Consider the following 16,343-nt stretch of genomic DNA (forward strand, 5'->3'; position numbering starts at 1 on the left):
GCACTGGAGAGACTGGGAGCACTGGGAGCACTGGGGGGGACTGGGGGCACTAGGGAACTGGGAGCACTGGGGGGGACTGGGAGCACTGGAGAGACTGGGAGGACTAGGAGCAGCACTAGGGGACACTGGGAGGACTGGGAGCACTGGGGGCACTAGGAGACTGGAGCACTGGGGGGACTGGGGGCACTAGGGGATTGGGAGTACTGGGAGCAGCACTAGGGGACACTGGGAGGACTGGGAACACTGGGGGCACTAGGGGAGACTGGGAGCACTGGGGGGGACTGGGGGCACTAGGGGAGACTGGGAGCACTGGGGGGACTGGGGGCACTAGGGGACTGGGAGCACTGGGGGCACTAGGGGAGACTGGGAGCACTGGGGGGGACTGGGGGCACTAGGGGAGACTGGGAGCACTGGGGGGACTGGGGGCACTAGGGGACTGAGAGCACTGGGGGCACTAGGGGACTGGGAGTACTGAGAGCAGCACTAGGGGAGACTGGGGGCACTGGGAGCACTGGGGGAGACTTGGGGCACAGGGGACTGGGGGATTGGGAGCACTGGGGGAGGACTGGGGGCACTGGGAGCACTGGGGAAGACTTGGGGCACAGGGGACTGGGTGCACTGGGAGCACTGGGTGCACTGGAAGCACTGGGGGGCTGGGGGGCCTGAGATACTAGGGGACTGTAGGACGAGGTGACTGGATGTCACTGGGAGCACTGGGACTGAGGTACTGCAGGAGTACTGGGGGCTCTGGGGTACTGGGGCACTGGGAGAAGAGGGGACTGGGAAATTGGGGGCACTTGGAGCACTGAGGGGGACTGGTGGCGCTGGGACAGGGGCACTGGGATCATAAGGGACTGGGAGCACTGGAGACAGAGGGGGACTGGGAGACTGGGGGCGCTGGGAGTACTGGGGGCACTGGGACAGGGCACTGAGGTATTAGGGGACTGGGAGCACTGGGGGTATAATGGGGCTGGGAGAACTGGGACGACGTGACTGGGGGACAGGAGGACTTGGGGGCTGGAGGGGTGGGGACTTTGGGACAGGGGCCAGTGGGGGACGGGGGCCACTGGGGGATGGGGGCCACTGGCCCTTGGGACTGGGGGGGTGCGGGGATGGGAGCACGGGGGCAACTGGCCACGGGCACCCTGGTGGGCCGGGAACGGGCGCAGCGGGCTCGGGGACTGGGACTGGGGATGGGGGGCCGGGGACCAGTGCCGGTGTGCCAGGGTGGGGGACACTGGGGTGGGGGTGGGGGGGGGGTGTTGCGGGGACACCCCCGGGCTGGCGGCGGTGACCCTCCCTGTCCACGCAGCACGACGTGGAGCTGACGGACCCCCGTGGCCGGACCCCGCTGGAGCTGGCCGTGTCCCTGGGCCACCTGGAGTCGGTGCGGGTGCTGCTGCGGCACAACGCCAACGTGGGCCGGGAGAACGCCAACGGCTGGACGGGTATGCGGGGGCAACGGGCACCCTCCAGCACCGGTGGTACCGGCGTTGGGGGTACCGTCACGGGGCGCTGGCGGTACCCCGGGTGACGGTGCCCCGTGGCCCCAGTGCTGCAGGAGGCGGTGAGCACGGGGGACCCCGAGATGGTGCAACTGGTGCTCCAGTACCGCGACTACCAGCGGGCGACGCGGCGGCTCGCCGGCATCCCCGAACTGCTCAGCAAACTGCGCCGGGTACGGCCCCGTCCTGGGTGGGAACCCCCCAGGGTGGGGGTGGGCAGAGGGGGGGAACCCTTGGACCCCCCAAATCTCCCCAGGACCCCCATCTCCTCCACAGCCCCACCCTTTCCCCCGGGGAACCCCTGGTGATCCCTCCCTCCCTCCCACCCAAGACCCCGCTCTGCCAGGTGTCCCCTGATCCCCACCCGGGTCCCCCCGGTGGGGGTCCTCCCCAAGAGTCCCCGTCTCCCCAGTGATCCCAGTAGAGACCCCCCCAGCTCCTCCACACCCCCTCCCACCACATCCCCAAGCTGCTCCGTGACCTCCCCCCATCTCTTCCAGGCGTCCGACTTCTACGTGGAGATGAAGTGGGAGTTCACCAGTTGGGGTGAGCGGGGTTGGGAGGTGACCGGAGGGGTGGGTGGGTGGGTGTCCCCAACCCCAGTGGTGTGTGTGCCCGCAGTGCCGCTGGTCTCCAAGGTGTGCCCCAGCGACGTCTACCGCGTCTGGAAGCGGGGCGAGAGCCTGCGGGTGGACACCACGCTGCTGGGCTTCGAGCACATGACGTGGCAGCGCGGCCGCCGCAGCTACATCTTCAAGGGGGAAGGTCAGTTCCAGCCCCCCCCCCCCCCCCCCCATGGCACCCCCGACAGCCTCACGGACCCTCCGGTGACCCTGGTGACCCCCCAGACACCCTACACTGAGTACTCCCCCATAAGTGCCCCAGATCCCCTATAGGGACCCCCTGGAGACACCAGTTCCCCCTTTCCAGCAGTGCTGGGGACCACCTCAGCCCCGGCACATACCAGGGACCCCAGTCCCCTGCAGGAACCCCCAGTTCCCCATGGACACCCCCCAAAGCCCCCCCAGATACCCTCAATGGTATCTCAGGATGATGTGACCCCCAGGCTCGTGGGCGTCGGGGTGGCCGGCGCTGACCCACGTCCCCATGTGCAGATGAAGGGGCAGTGGTGATGGAGGTGGACCATGACAAGCAGGTGGTCTACACGGAGACGTTGGCCTTGGCCTTGCACGAGCCTGACCTGCTGCTGGCGGCCATGCAGCCCTCGGAGGAGCACGTGGCCGGCCGGTTGACGTCCCCCATCGTCTCCACGCACCTCGACACCCGGAACATCGCCTTCGAGCGGTGGGGCTGCCACGTGGCGGTGGACCTCGGCGCGGGGTTGGGGACAGCACTTAGCGGGAAGGGGCCGTGCGAGGGTTCGCACGGGGGGAGGGGGAGGGGAACCGCGTGCGGAGGGGAAGGAAACGCTTGTGCAAGAGGGTGAGCGGCGTGCGAGGAGCACACACACCCCCACCCCCACCCTCGGGGGTGGGGGAGGGGGTGCTGACACTTCCCCCCTCCCCAGGAACAAGTCGGGGATCTGGGGCTGGCGCTCGGAGAAGATGGAGGTGGTCAGCGGCTACGAGGCCAAGGTGGGCACGGTGACAGGGTGGGCACCCCCCAAAAAGGGGGGACGGTGTGGGACACCGCCCCTCCCCCCCCCCCCCCCCCCCCCCCCCCCGCCGAGGTGGGACCCCCACCACCGGTGGCCGGCGGGGCTGATCCTGTCCCCCGGTAGGTGTACAGCGCCAGCAACGTGGAGCTGGTCACCAAGACGAGGACGGAGCACCTCTCCGACCAGGACAAGTCACGCAGCAAAGGTGACAGCCCCGTCAGCCAATCAGGGAGCCCGCCCACAGCAGGGACACGCCTCCCTCCTGGTGCAAGGCCCGCCCCCTAGTGCAAGGTCCACCCCCTTCCTGGGTGGGAGACGTGTCAGGCGTTGGGTGGGACGCTGGGTGGCACCGTGTCGGGTGGGGACAGTGTGCGTGGTGGGTGGTGGGACACTGTGGGTGGTGGGTGTCACCTCTCAGGTGTGGGACACAGTGGGTGGGTGTCACTTCTCAGGTGTGGGACACTTTGGGTGGTGGGTGTCACCTCTCAGGTGTGGGACACAGTGGGTGGGTGTCACTTCTCAGGTGTGGGACACTGTGGGTGGTGGGTGTCACCTCTCAGGTGTGGGACACTGTGGGTGCGGGGTGTCACCCATCAGGCACAGGACACAGTGGGTGCTGGGTGTGACCCGTCAGGTGTGGGACAGCGTGTGTGGGGTGTGACCCGTCAGGCGTGGGGCCCGTGGCAGGTTGTGACCCGTCAGGTTTGGCACCCCGTGGGTGCTGGGTGGGACATATGAGCCATGGGACAGCGTGGGTGCTGGGTGGGACATATCAGGCGTGTGACCCCGTGCGGGGTGCGACCCGTGGCAGACACGGGGCTGCCGTGTCCCCTGCCCACGCTGCACCCCCCTCTCGCCCCGACCAGGCTCCAAGACCCCCTTCCACTCCTTCCTGGGCATCGCCCAGCAGCACGGCACCCACAACGGGGTGAGTGACCGGGGTTGGGCTGTCCCCACCACCGGGGGGCTGGGGGGTCCCCCAGGGGGTCGGGCTGAGCGGTGCCGGTGGTGTCACCGCAGGCGCCGGTGCTGCAGGCTGCCAGTCCCACCAACCCCACCGCCATCACCCCCGAGGAATACTTCGACCCCCACTTCGACCTGGAGACCCGCAACATCGGGCGCCCCATCGAGATGTCCAGCAAGGTGCAGAGGTGAGGCCACCGCCCCCGGGGGTGACGCGGTTCCAGGGACGTGCCACCAGCATGGCGGGGAGCCGATGTAGGGCAGTGTCACGGCGCTGGGGTAGTAGGACGCCTGGGGATGGTGATGTGGTCCCCCAGGATGTGGCAGTGGGTGTCAGGACCCATGGGGGTGGTGACAAGGTCCTAGGAGAGTGGCACTTGGTGCCAGGACCCACAAAGGTGGTGACAAGGTTCTAGGAGACATGTCAGTGGGTGTCAGGACCCATGGTGGTGGTGACAAGGTCCTAGGAGACATGTCAGTGGGTGTCAGGACCCACAAAGGTGGTGACGAGGTCCTAGGAGATGTGGCACTGGACCCATAGGGGTGGTGACAGGGTTCCAGGGGACATGTCAGTGGGTGTCAGGACCCATGGGGGTGGTGAAAAGGTCCTAGGAGACATAGCAGTGGGTGTCAGAACCCGTAGGGGTGGTGATGGAGTCCCAGGGGACATGGCAGTGGGTGCCAGGACCCGTAGGGGTGGTGAGAAGGTCCTAGGAGACATGGCAGTGGGTGCCAGGACCCATAGGGGTGGTGACAAGGTCCTAGAAGACATGTCAGTGGGTGCCAGGACCCATGGGGGTGGTGCCAAGGTTCTAGGAGACACGGCAGTGGTGCCAGGATCCATGGGGTGGTGACGGCGTCCCAGGGCACATGGCACTGGGTGCCAGGACCCACGGGGTGGTGCCGGGGTGCCAGGGGCCGTGGCACCGGCGGGGTTCCCGTGCCCACGCCGGTGCCCGGACAGGTTCAAGGCGACGCTGTGGCTGTGCGAGCAGCACCCGCTGTCGCTGGCGGAGCAGGTGACGCCCATCATCGACCTCATGGCCATCTCCAACGCCCACTTCGCCAAACTGCGTGACTTCATCACCCTCAAGCTGCCTCCCGGCTTCCCCGTCAAGATCGGTGAGGGCGGGGTGGGGCGGGGCAGGGTGTGGCAAGGGGGGGGCGGAGCCTATGCCAGGGCGGGGCCACTGACCCCTGTACCCCCAGAGATCCCCCTCTTCCACGTGCTCAACGCCCGCATCACCTTCAGCAACCTCTGCGGGTGCGACCAGCCGCTGGGCTCCGTGCGGGTCTGCGCCCCCGCGCAGCCCCCCGGCCCCCACCCCCCCGGCCCCAGAGGTGAGGCTGGGGGAGGAGGCGGGAAGGGGGGGGGACGGGGACGACTGCTGTGGGATGTGGGGGTGCCCCGGCGCTGGGGAGGGGGTCTCCAGTGGGGTAGGGGTCCTCCCAGGGCTGGAGTCTGTGGGGGCTGGTGGGGGGGGGTCCCTGGGTTGGGGGTGATGGGTACCACCAGGCTGCCCGTGGGAACAGGGTGATGGGTGCTGTGGGGTGCCCGGGCCGGGGTGGGGTGGGGGTGGGGGGGTCAGGGTGCGTGGGACCTCTGTGGACACAGTGTCGGCCGTGGGCTGGGGGTGCTGAGGGACACGGGGTATCCGTGGGTGTGGGGTGCTGTGGGACACCACGGGGTGCTGTGGGATGCCATGGGGTGCCACGGAATGCTGTGGGATGCCGTGGGGTGCTGTAAGATGCCGTGGGGTGCTGTGGGATGCCATGGGGTGCTGTGGGTGTGGGGTGCTGTGGGATGCCAGGGTGTCATGGGACACCGCAGGGTGCTGTGGGACACCACGGGGTGCCATTGGGTGCCACGGAATGCTGTGGGATGCCATGGGCTACTGTGGGATGCCACGGGGTGCCGTGGGTGCAGGGTGCTGTGGGACGCCATACAGTTCTACGGGATGCCGTGGGATGCTTCGTGGTTCTGTGGGGAGCAGTGGGATGCTGTGGGGTGCTGTGGAACACTGTGGGATGCCGTGGGACTCCGTGGGGTGCTATAGGATGCCGTAGGGCGCCATGGGGTACTATGGGATGCCATGGGGTACCGTGGGTGCAGGGTGCCGTGGGATGGCGCGGGGTGCCGTGGGATGCCATGGGGTGCTGTGGGCACAGGGATGCTGTGGGGTTCCGTGGGATGCCGTGGGACGCCGCGGGGTGCTCACGGCGCCCCGTGGTTCGTCGGGGCGGCAGGCTGGCCCTTCCCGTGCGAGGTGGAGGCGGGGGTGTTCGAGGTGCCGGCGGGGTACACGGTGCTGGGCGCGGGGCGCAGCGAGCCCCTGCGGGACGAGGACGACGACCTGCTGCAGTTCGCCATCCAGCAGAGCCTGCTGGACGCCGGCACCGAGACCGACCAGGTGGGACCACGCCCCCTCCCCGCCCTGGCCACGCCCCTCCGTGGGCCAGGCCACGCCCCTCCCCCTTCGGCGCAGGCCCCGCCCCTCAGCCCCGCCCCACCCCACCAGGTGACCATCTGGGAGGCGCTGACCAACACCCGCCCCGGTGTGGACCCGCCCCCTTATGACGAGGACCTCCAGCTGGAGCGGTGAGGCACCGCCCACATGGGGCGTGGCCTGAGACGGCCCCGCCCATCCCTTGCCTGGGGCGGGGCCAAGGCGGGAGGGGCGGGGCCTTAAAGGTGTCAGGGTGAGGCAGAGGGGAGGCGCCCTGGGGGTGTGGCCTAGAGGGGAGGGGCCCTGTGGGGAGGGGCTTCCTGCTCCTCGGAGGGTGTGGCCGTCATGGGCGGGGCTAACCGCAGGTGTGGGTGTGGCTAAGCAGATGGGAGGAGCCCACGGAGAGGGGTGCTGCTCTCCAGCCCAGGGTGGGGTGGTGAGGTGGGCGTGGCCACCTGGGGTGGGGGCACAGAGAGGGCGTGGTCGGGGGCGTGGCCTCCAGGAGGGGGCGTGGCCACAACACCTTTCTTCCCCCCCCAGGGCGCTGCAGGAGAGCATGCTGCTGCAGGCGGGCCCCAGCGCAGACCCCCCGGTCGCCGGGAGCCCCCCCGGGGCGGGCGGTGGGAGCCCCCCGGCTCCCCCCGGCTACGGCAGCTTCGCGGAGCAGCTGCGGCTGGCCATGGCGCTCTCGGAGCGGGAGCAGGAGGAGCGGGAGCGGCGGCGGCGTGAGGAGGACGAGGAGCTCCAGCGCATCCTGCGCCTCTCCCTCACCGACAAGTAGCGCCGCACAGGGACAGGGACATCCCACGTAGGGACACCCCACACCGGGGACAGGGACACCCCACCGGCATCACCTCGCCCGGAGACCGCCAGGCATGGGCTGGCACGAGGACAGCCCGGCGTGGGTACCGGCACAGCCCTGCCTGGGAACCAGCCGGTACCGGGGTGGCACCCCCGTGCCGGGGACCCCCCTGATGTGGGGACAGCCCCCCGCACGGGGGGGGGGAATTGATCCAGGGATCCTCCTACCCCTGGGACCCCCGATCCAGGGATCCCCTCCCACCAGGCTCCGACCTCAGCCCAGGGACCCTGATCTAGGGACCCCAACCCCAGGGACACCCCTTTGCCCATGACCTCCCCCCTAGGGACACCCCCCCCTAGGGACACCCCCCCTCCTCCCCTTCGGTGTTGTACGTTGACCCTACAGGGGGGCAGGACGGACGTGGGGGTCCCCATGGGACGTGGCTGACCTCTGTTTAAAGGCACCCCCACCTTTGGGGGCTGCAGGGTCAGGCGGGGACCCCCAGGCCCCGTCCCGCAGTGGCAGTGGGGGGGCCGAGGGGGGGGCCCAGAGGTATGTACATATACATATACATATATATATATATACATGGCTGTGTGCAGACTGCGCCTGGGTCCGCTCTGGGGCGGGAGGGGTGCCCCACTCCTGGGGTGGGGGTTCCTGGGCACAGGGCTGAGGCATGGGGTCGGGGGGGGGGCTGGCACCCATGGAGGCACGGCCAAGGGACAAGGAGCAGTGCTGGGGCGAGGGGGTTCCGGGGAGGGGGGGGGGCTGCAAGGTGCTGGGGACCCTCGGGGGCTCCCAGGTTCTGCGGGGGGTGTTCCCAACTGTGGGGACGTGGGGGGGTCCCAGGTGGTGGGGACCCTCTGGGGGTTCCCGTCTATGGGGTCCTGGGGGGTCCTGGGTTCTGGGGGGACATGTTCTCATCTATAGGGACCTGGGGGGGTCTGAGGTGCTGGGGACCCTCGGGGGGGGTTCCCACCCGCTGGGGAACTGGGGGGGGGGGGGGGGGGTCCGAGGTGCTGAGGGGGTGGGAGAACCTTGGGGGGTCCCGGGACACCGTGGATGGGGGTCCCGAGTAAGCACGGAAGAAGTCTGCCGGTGGTCCCGCTTCTCGGAGAGGGCGGTCTTGGGAGGGGGGGGGGGGTCCCGATCCGGTGGTGCCGGAGGAAGAAGGGGAGGGGGGGGGGGCGGCTGTCCCGGTGCAGGCCGTGCCGCGCCGTGCCGTGCCCGGGGCCGTGCCCGTGCCCGTGCCCGTTCCCGTCCGGGCGGGGCAGCGGCGGCGGCGCTTCCTGGTGCGGCGGGGCGGCGCGGCGGGGCATGGCGCTGGTCACCGTGCGGCGGGACTCGGGCTCCCCCGGGGGACCCCCGGTAAGTACGGGAGGTGAACCGGGGACCGGCTTTACCGGGAGGGGTACGGGATCGGGTAGGACCGGTGCCGGGGACGCCGGGGTGCTGCCGGGACGGGGAGCGATTGCCGGTGGCGGGGGCGGGCGGGCGGTCCCGGTTCGCCCGGGCGCTCCGGTAGGAAGCGCGGCTGTCCCGGAGGCTCCCGGAGGGGGCGGCGGGGGGGGGAAACACGACATCGGGCCGTCCCGGAGGCTCCCGGTTGGTTTTGGGGGGGGGGGGGGGAGGCTGCTCCGGTCGCTCCCGGTGCAGGGTAGAGGCTGCTCCGGCGTTCCCGGTACAGGCTTATCCCGGCCGCTCCCGGTGGGAGGTTACTGGGAGTCCAGTTGCCTCCAGCACATGTTGGGGGGGGGCTCTTCTGCTCCCGACTGGGGGCTGCCCCGTAGTTGATGGGGGAGGACGACGACGTGGGTGTGAGTGTTTATGGGGGGTGGTTGTCCCCAGTTGCTCCCAACAGAGCTAAGTCTGTCCCAGTGGCTCCCAGTGCCCCTGAACCCCCCATTCGCCCCCCCAATAACCACTGGGCCATATCAGGGTGCACAGCCCAGCCCCCCCCCCCCCGGGAGAATGCTCCCTAGGGCAGCACCCAGCCGAGGGGGGGGACACGGGACACGGGGACAGCATCCCCCCCCCTCCCGGCATCCCAAGGCCGATCCCCAGGGATCTACCCCCCTCCCCCCCAGTGGGACCCCTCCCAGGGCCCCCACACTCCCCCGTGGGGCCCTGGCAATGTCCCATGCTGCTGGGGATGGTGATGGGGGGGGTGAGTTTGGCAGGTGGAGGGGGGTGACTTTGGCAGGGTGTCACTGGCCCCCGGAGCCAGGCGGGATGTGCCGGGGGGTGTTTGCCGGGACCCCCGGGCATGGTCCGTGCCGTGGGTCACGCTCCCCTGGGGGCACTGGGCCCCCCCCTCGGTGCTTTGCAGGAGGAAGATGCGCCCAAGCGCGGCCGGCTGCAGCGACGGTGAGAAGGGTCTCAAAAGCCACATGGGGGGGGGGGGGACATGGGGCACTGAGGTGGGGAGGGGACACAGTTACCCCTTGAGGAGTATTTCCTCCCCATGTGGTGTGTGTCCCCCCCTCCTTCGGGGGACCCCTCCCGGGGCACCCCGGCTGCGAGGGCCGGATCCTGCTGCAGGCTGGGCTCCACGTCCCGCTCAGGACCCTCTTGTCCGTCCCCCCCAGGCAGAGCTTTGTCATGGTCAAAGGGGCCGCCCTGCTGCTGCCCGCGGAGGAGCCGATGGTGGCCGAGCCCCCCCCGGCTGTGCCCCCCGGCCAGGCCCCAGGGCGGCAGGAGCAGCACCTGCAGCTCATGATGCAGCTGCTGCGTCCCCAGGATGCCATCCGGCTGGTAGGACACGGCCACCAGCCCCGGGGACCGGGACAGGGATGGGGATGGTGACGGTGACAGTGGTGGGATGGGGGTGGTGACAGGGACGGGGATGGTGAGAGTGATGGGGATGAGATAGGGACGGTGAAAGAGATGGAATGGGAAGGGGATGATGACAGGTATGGGGACAGGATGGGAATGGAATTGGGACGGGGAAAGGATGGGGATGGGAATGGGATATGGATGGTGATGGGATGGGATGGGATGGGATGGGATGGGATGGGATGGGATGGGATGGGATGGGATGGGGATGGGAATTGGGATGGGATGGGGATGGGATGGGATGGGATGGGATGGGATGGGATGGGATGGGGTGGGATGGGATGGGATGGGGATGGGAATTGGGATGGGATGGGGATGGGATGGGATGGGATGGGATGGGATGGGATGGGATGGGGATGGGATTGGGATTGGGATGGGATGGGATGGGATGGGATGGGATGGGATGGGATGGGGATGGGATTGGGATTGGGATGGGGACAGGATGGGGATGGGATGGGACGGGACAAGATGGGATGGGATAGGACAGGATGGGACAGGTTGGGATGGAATTGGGAGGGGGTAGAATGGGGATGGGAACAGGAAGGGTATGGGAATAGGATATGGATGGGGATGGGATGGGATGGGATGGGATGGGATGGGATGGGATGGAATTGGGAGGGGGTAGAATGGGGATGGGAACAGGAAGGGTATGGGAATAGGATATGGATGGGGATGGGATGGGATGGGATGGGATGGGATGGGACGGGACGGGATGGGATGGGACGGGACGGGACGGGACGGGACGGGACGGGACGGGATGGGATGGGATGGGATGGGATGGGATGGGATGGGACGGGACAGGATAGGATGAGGATGGGGACAGGGAAGGGGACAGGGTATGAGAACAGGACAGGATGGGATGAGGACAGGATGGGACAGGACAGGATGGGGATGAAATGGGATAGGGATGGGATGGAGATCGGATGGGATGGAAATGGGATGGGGATGAAATGGAATGGGACGGGGATGGGATGGGGATGTGACTGCCCCCCAATGTGCTTTGATGCTCCTCCCTGAGCACTGGGGGCAGATGCGGGGGTGCAGGGGGCACCCCTCACACCTCCCACCCCCAGGCGGTGCGGCTGGAGTCGGCGCGGCCGCGGCGGGTGCGGTACCTGCTGGTGGTGCGGCCCGAGGAGGCGGAAGCCGAGGGGCAGACGGCGCTGCTGGGGGTGGACTTTGCCCACGAGGGGTGAGTGGGGCGCAGGAGGGGACAAGGGGGGGCGGTGGCACCCCCTGACCTCTGCCCGCCCCAGGGCCACCCGCTGCACCCTGGGCATGGTGCTGCCCCTCTGGAGCGACACCCAGGTCTTCCTCGACGGCGATGGGTAAGGGGTAGGCGGGGCTTCTGGGAAGGGGAGGGGCTTATGAGGGTGGGACTGGGCGGGGCCTGTGGGGAGGGGCAGGGTTGGGGTGCCCATCCTGACCTACGTGTCTCCCCGTGGTGCTCAGGGGCTTCAGCGTGACGTCAGGGGGGCAGACCCGCATCTTCAAGCCCATCTCCGTCCAGACCATGTGGTGAGCGAGCCCCGGGTGTGCCCGTGGGCATGGGGGGATGTGGGCACCAACGTGGGCACCACCACGGTTATGGGGGATGTGGGCACCACCACCACCATGGGGGATTCGGGCACCATCATGGGCATGGGAGAAGTAGATACCACTATGGGCACAAGAGATGTGGGTATCGCCATGTCCATGGGGAATCTGGGCATCACCACGAGCACAAAGGACATAGGTGCCACCATGGTTATGGGGGACGTGGGCACTGCCACAGCCCTGGGGGATGTGGGCACCACCATGGCCATGGGGTATCTGGGCACCACCCTGGGCATGGGGGATGTGGGCACCGTCATGGGCATGGGAGGAGATGTAGGTACCACTATGGGCACAAGAGATGTGGGTACCACCACAGCCGTGGGGGATGTGGGCACCACCACAGGCACGGGGAAAATGGGCATCATCATGGGCATTGGAGAAGTGGGTACCACTGTGGGCATGAGAGATGTGGGCACCACCAAGGGCATGAGGAATTGTGAGCACCATCATGGGCAGGGTTGAAGTGGACACCACCATGGGCAAAGCCGGGACGTAGACACCACCATGGGCACCTGGGCACAGTGATGGGACTGGGGGCATGGGGGGAGTTTGGGCACTGCCACGGGCCACCCACCCACCCCATCTCCCCGGGAGAGGGGAGGTGACACCCACATACTGGGAAGAGCCGAACCGAGGTGGGGGAACACCGGCACCGCGGTGGTGGTGGGGAGGAGCGGTGGTGGCAGGTGGTGTGCGGCAGGACCGTGCTGCAGGAGCTGCACCGCGCCTGTGAGGAGGCGTCCCGCGGTGGCCACATCCCCGGAGGTCCGGCGCTGGCCTGGGCTCGCGGCTACGAGGCGGCGGTGGCCTCGGAGCAGAGCTGCCTCAACGAGTGGTTGGCCATGGCCGACCTCGAGTCCGTGCGCCCCTCCTCGCCCCCGCCCCTCCGGTATGTCCCGCCCCCACCAGCCCCACCCACCAACCTGCTGGCCAATCAGCGCTGCTGCTGGATTGGGGAGCCTCGGGGTGGGGTGAGGGGGCGGGGCTTGTAAAGGGGTGGAGTGATTGGGTGGGGCTGTGAGGGTGGGGCACTGCGAGGGGGAGGGGCTTGTGCTGAGGGGCGGGGTCTGTGTAAGGGTGTGGTTAATGGAGTGGGCGGGGCTTGACTGGTGGGGTGTGGCTTAAAGGAACTGGGCGGGGCTTATGCTGTGGGGAGGTGGGGCTTGGGAGAGGAGGAGGCGGGGTCTGGGCAGGGTGGGGCCTGGGCAGGGCGGGTGAGCGCTGCCGGTGACGCGGTGATGTGGCGGATGCGGTGACGCGGTGATGCGGATGCGGTGACGCGGTGATGCGGATGCCAGGCCGGCAGCGCCGGAGCTGTCGGAGCAGGCGGTGCGGGCGCTGCTGCGGGACGTGATGGCCACCGCCGACCTGGAGAGCGTCACCTCCAAGGAGGTGGGTGCCAGCAGGCAGGGGCTCCTGGGCCCGGCTGGCAGGCAGGAGCAGGCAGGAGCAGGCAGGAAAGGGGCCATCGCTCACCCCGCGGCCGTGCCCAGGTGCGGGAGGAGCTGGAGCGGCGCACGGGGCACAGCCTGGCCCAGCACAAGGACTTCATCGACAACGAGATGCTGCTGGTGCTGGCGCAGATGGACCGTCCCTCCCACGTCTTCCCACACCTCTACCTGGTGGGCAGAGGGGCGGGCAGGGCAGGCAGGGCGGGCAGGGTGGGCAGGGGCGTCCCCACCCCTCACCACTGCCACCACGCAGGGCTCCGAGTGGAACGCGGCCAACCTGGAGGAGCTGCAGCAGAACCGGTGAGCATGGAGTGGCACGGGGTCATCTGGGGTGGCGTGGTGGGGTGGGCATAGGGCCATCGTGGGGTGGCACAGCGTCATCTGGGGTGGTGTGGTGGGGTGGTCACAGGGCCATCTGGGATGTCACGGTGGGGTTGCACTGAGTCATCTGGGGTGTCATGGTGGGGTGGTACGGGGTCATCTGGGGTGTCCCAGCAGGGTAGGCACAGAGCCATCGTGGGGTGGCACTGGGTCATCTGAGGTGTCATGGTGGGATGGGCATAAGGCCATCATGGGGTGGCATGGGGTCATCTGGGGCGACATGGTGGGGTGGCACAGGGTCATCTGGGGTGTCCCAGTGGGGTAGGCACAGGGTTGTGATGGAGTGTCATGGTCGTGCAGGTATGAGGTCATCATGAGATGGCCCAGTGGGGTGGGTATGAGGTCATCAAGAGACACTGATGGGGTGGACATGGGGTCATTGTGGGACACTTGGCAGGGTGGGTGCAGCAGGTCTGTGGCCCTGCGGTGGGGTGGGCATGGGGCACCCCATAGAGCAGGGGCAGACCCCCAACCCTACGTGGTGGCTGTGGCCCCTGCCCACATCACCGCAGGGTCACCCACATCCTGAACGTGGCGCGGGAGATCGACAACTTCTTTCCGGCGCTGTTCACCTACATGAACGTGCGGGTGTACGATGAGGAGACAGCGCAGCTCCTGCCCCACTGGAACGACACCTTCCTCTTCCTCTCCCACGTCCGGTCAGTGGGGTGGGGGCCATCGGGGGGGACGGATGAGGGGGACACAGGGTATGGGGGGCCATGGAGGGGCAGGGGCTGGAGCCAGGGCAGGTGGAGGGGAGGGCACCACGGGATGGATGTCTGAGGTGCTCGGAGGCATCAGGGCACTGGGAGCTGGGGAGCTCTGGGGCATTGAGTCCCTGGGGACACTGGGAGACCCGGGGCATGGGGTTCTTGGGGACATGGGGAGCCCTGGGGTGTGGGGACCTTGGGGGCATGGGGTCCTTGGGGACATGGGGAGCATGGGGGACATGGGGAGCCCTGGGGCATTGATACACTGGGGACAGCGGTGGCACTGGGGACAGGGGAACCATGGGCCACAGTGTCCCTGGGGACAGGGGAAGCTCCGGGGACATGGGGACCCTTGGGACATGGGGTCCTTGGGGACATGGGGAGCATGGGGGACATGGGGACCCCTGGGGCACTGATGCACTGGGGACAGTGGTGGCACTGGCGACATGGGACACAGGGTCCCTGGGGACATGGGGAGCCCCGGGGCAGGGTGGACACTGGGGTGGCTGGGGACAGAGCCCCGGGGAGCTCGGTGGCAGCGCGGGTGGGTGCCGCAGGGCTGTCGGGGGCCGGGCGCTGGTGCACTGCCGCATGGGGCTGAGCCGCTCGGCGGCCACGGTGCTGGCCTACGCCATGAAGGAGTTCGGGTGGCCACTGGAGCGGGCGCTGCGGCATGTCCGGCACTGCCGCCCCGGCGTCCTGCCCAACCCCGGCTTCATGCGCCAGCTGGACTTCTACCAGGGCATCCTGCACGCCAGGTGGGCGGGGCAAGGGGCGGGGTGGGACACGCCCTTTGGGGTGGAGCCTGATGTGGCCACGCCTCTTTGGCTGGGAGGGGGGGGGCGGTTGTGGCCACACCTCCTTGGGTAGGGCAGGGTGGGCTTGGACCGTGACCTCTTGGGTGGGGTGGGTGGAGCCTGCTGTGGCCACGCCCCTCGGGTGTGGTGGGTGGGGTCTACTATAGCCACACCCGTGTGGTGTGGTGGGTGGGGGCATGTCATGACCACGCCCTTCGGGTGTGGTGGGTGGAGCTTCTGCAGCCACGCCCCGATGGACAGGGTGGAGCTTTGGGTGCCCCACCCTTTGATGCCATGGCTGTGGAGGTGGAGCCTGTGGGAGCCCCGCCCTGATTTGGAAGGGGCGTGGTTCCACACATGGGGCGGGGCCCACCACTGATGGCGGGCGTGTGGCAGCCGTCACAGCAGCCTGTGGGAGCCGAAGGTGACGGAGAAGGCGGCCCAGCCCAAGGAGGGCCCCGAGGCCACCCCAGGGGACGAGGGTGGCCTGTCCCCATCCCCACGGTCCCCGCAGTCCCCCGGGGAGGCCAGCGGGCCAGGGCTGCTGGGGGCCACCCGGCGCCCCCGCATCTCCCTCTGCGCAGTCATGCGGAGCATCAGCCAGCTGGAGTCCCCCGAGCCCCCCGAGCTGCCGGGGGAGCCCCTCGCCGGGGAGGTGAGTGTGGGGCGGGGCAGGGCGGGGCCGGGGAGGTGGGGCCGCGGCGTTGGCTGAGCCCCCTCCCCACCTTTGTGTATCCCCCCCACCCCCTCCTCCTCCAGGATTTTGTGGCCGTTGGGGGGTCGGGGGGTGCCCCCCCGGGGACACGGCCCTCCTCCCGGCCCCGCCGCGTGGTGCGCCAGGCCAGCCTGGATGGAGGCCCCGCCCCCGCCTGTGACCACGCCCCCACCGACGACCACACCCTACCTGCCAGCAGCTGTGACTCCACCCCTTCATCCACCTCTGACCCCGCCCCTGCTGCTGACCACACCCCCAGCGCTGACCCCGCCCCTCACCTACCCCCCACCCCGCCCCCTGCCCCCTAACCCGGGGGGGGGGGGAGGATGGGATGGGGCAGAGCACCCCCATCGCTATGGGGAAGGGGCGGAGCCTAGGCCCGCTGGGGGCGTGGCCAGAGAGCCGGCACCCCCCCCACACACACACACACACTGTCTGCACTTCGGGGGCAGAGGTGGCCCTGCCTCATCCCCCCCCCCCCCCAGCTGCCACCGGTCACTGTGCTGGCACTGAGAATAAA

At 68.8% G+C, this 16,343-nt stretch overlaps 2 protein-coding genes across 2 annotated transcripts; both read left to right on the top strand.

Annotated features, from left to right (window-relative positions):
• Positions 1-651: 651 nt before the first annotated feature.
• LOC309684942 (ankyrin repeat domain-containing protein 13D-like) lies at positions 652-7,906 on the top strand. Its single transcript, XM_082500777.1, has 15 exons — positions 652-724; positions 1,313-1,448; positions 1,554-1,678; positions 2,006-2,051; positions 2,127-2,270; positions 2,621-2,810; positions 3,034-3,100; positions 3,247-3,328; positions 3,990-4,051; positions 4,144-4,274; positions 5,051-5,208; positions 5,296-5,427; positions 6,334-6,497; positions 6,606-6,685; positions 7,074-7,906. The coding sequence occupies exons 3-15, from the start codon at positions 1,589-1,591 to the stop codon at positions 7,312-7,314; spliced, it is 1,587 nt and encodes a 528-aa protein (XP_082356903.1). The 5' UTR covers positions 652-724; positions 1,313-1,448; positions 1,554-1,588; the 3' UTR covers positions 7,315-7,906.
• A 749-nt stretch (positions 7,907-8,655) lies between these two features.
• Positions 8,656-16,335, top strand: LOC309684936 (protein phosphatase Slingshot homolog 3-like; the record flags this gene model as incomplete). The annotated part of the gene is made up of 14 exons (XM_082500772.1): positions 8,656-8,706; positions 9,668-9,705; positions 9,927-10,092; positions 11,247-11,365; positions 11,430-11,501; positions 11,626-11,691; positions 12,470-12,658; positions 13,068-13,161; positions 13,263-13,391; positions 13,474-13,520; positions 14,114-14,260; positions 14,869-15,069; positions 15,505-15,763; positions 15,868-16,335. 14 exons carry the CDS (start codon positions 8,656-8,658, stop codon positions 16,129-16,131), a joined length of 1,842 nt encoding a protein of 613 aa, XP_082356898.1. The 3' UTR covers positions 16,132-16,335.
• Positions 16,336-16,343: the final 8 nt, after the last annotated feature.

This window comes from Vanellus vanellus (genome assembly GCF_965231255.1).
Source record: "Vanellus vanellus genome assembly, contig: HAP1_SCAFFOLD_466, whole genome shotgun sequence".
In the NCBI taxonomy this organism is placed as follows: Eukaryota; Metazoa; Chordata; class Aves; order Charadriiformes; family Charadriidae; genus Vanellus; species Vanellus vanellus.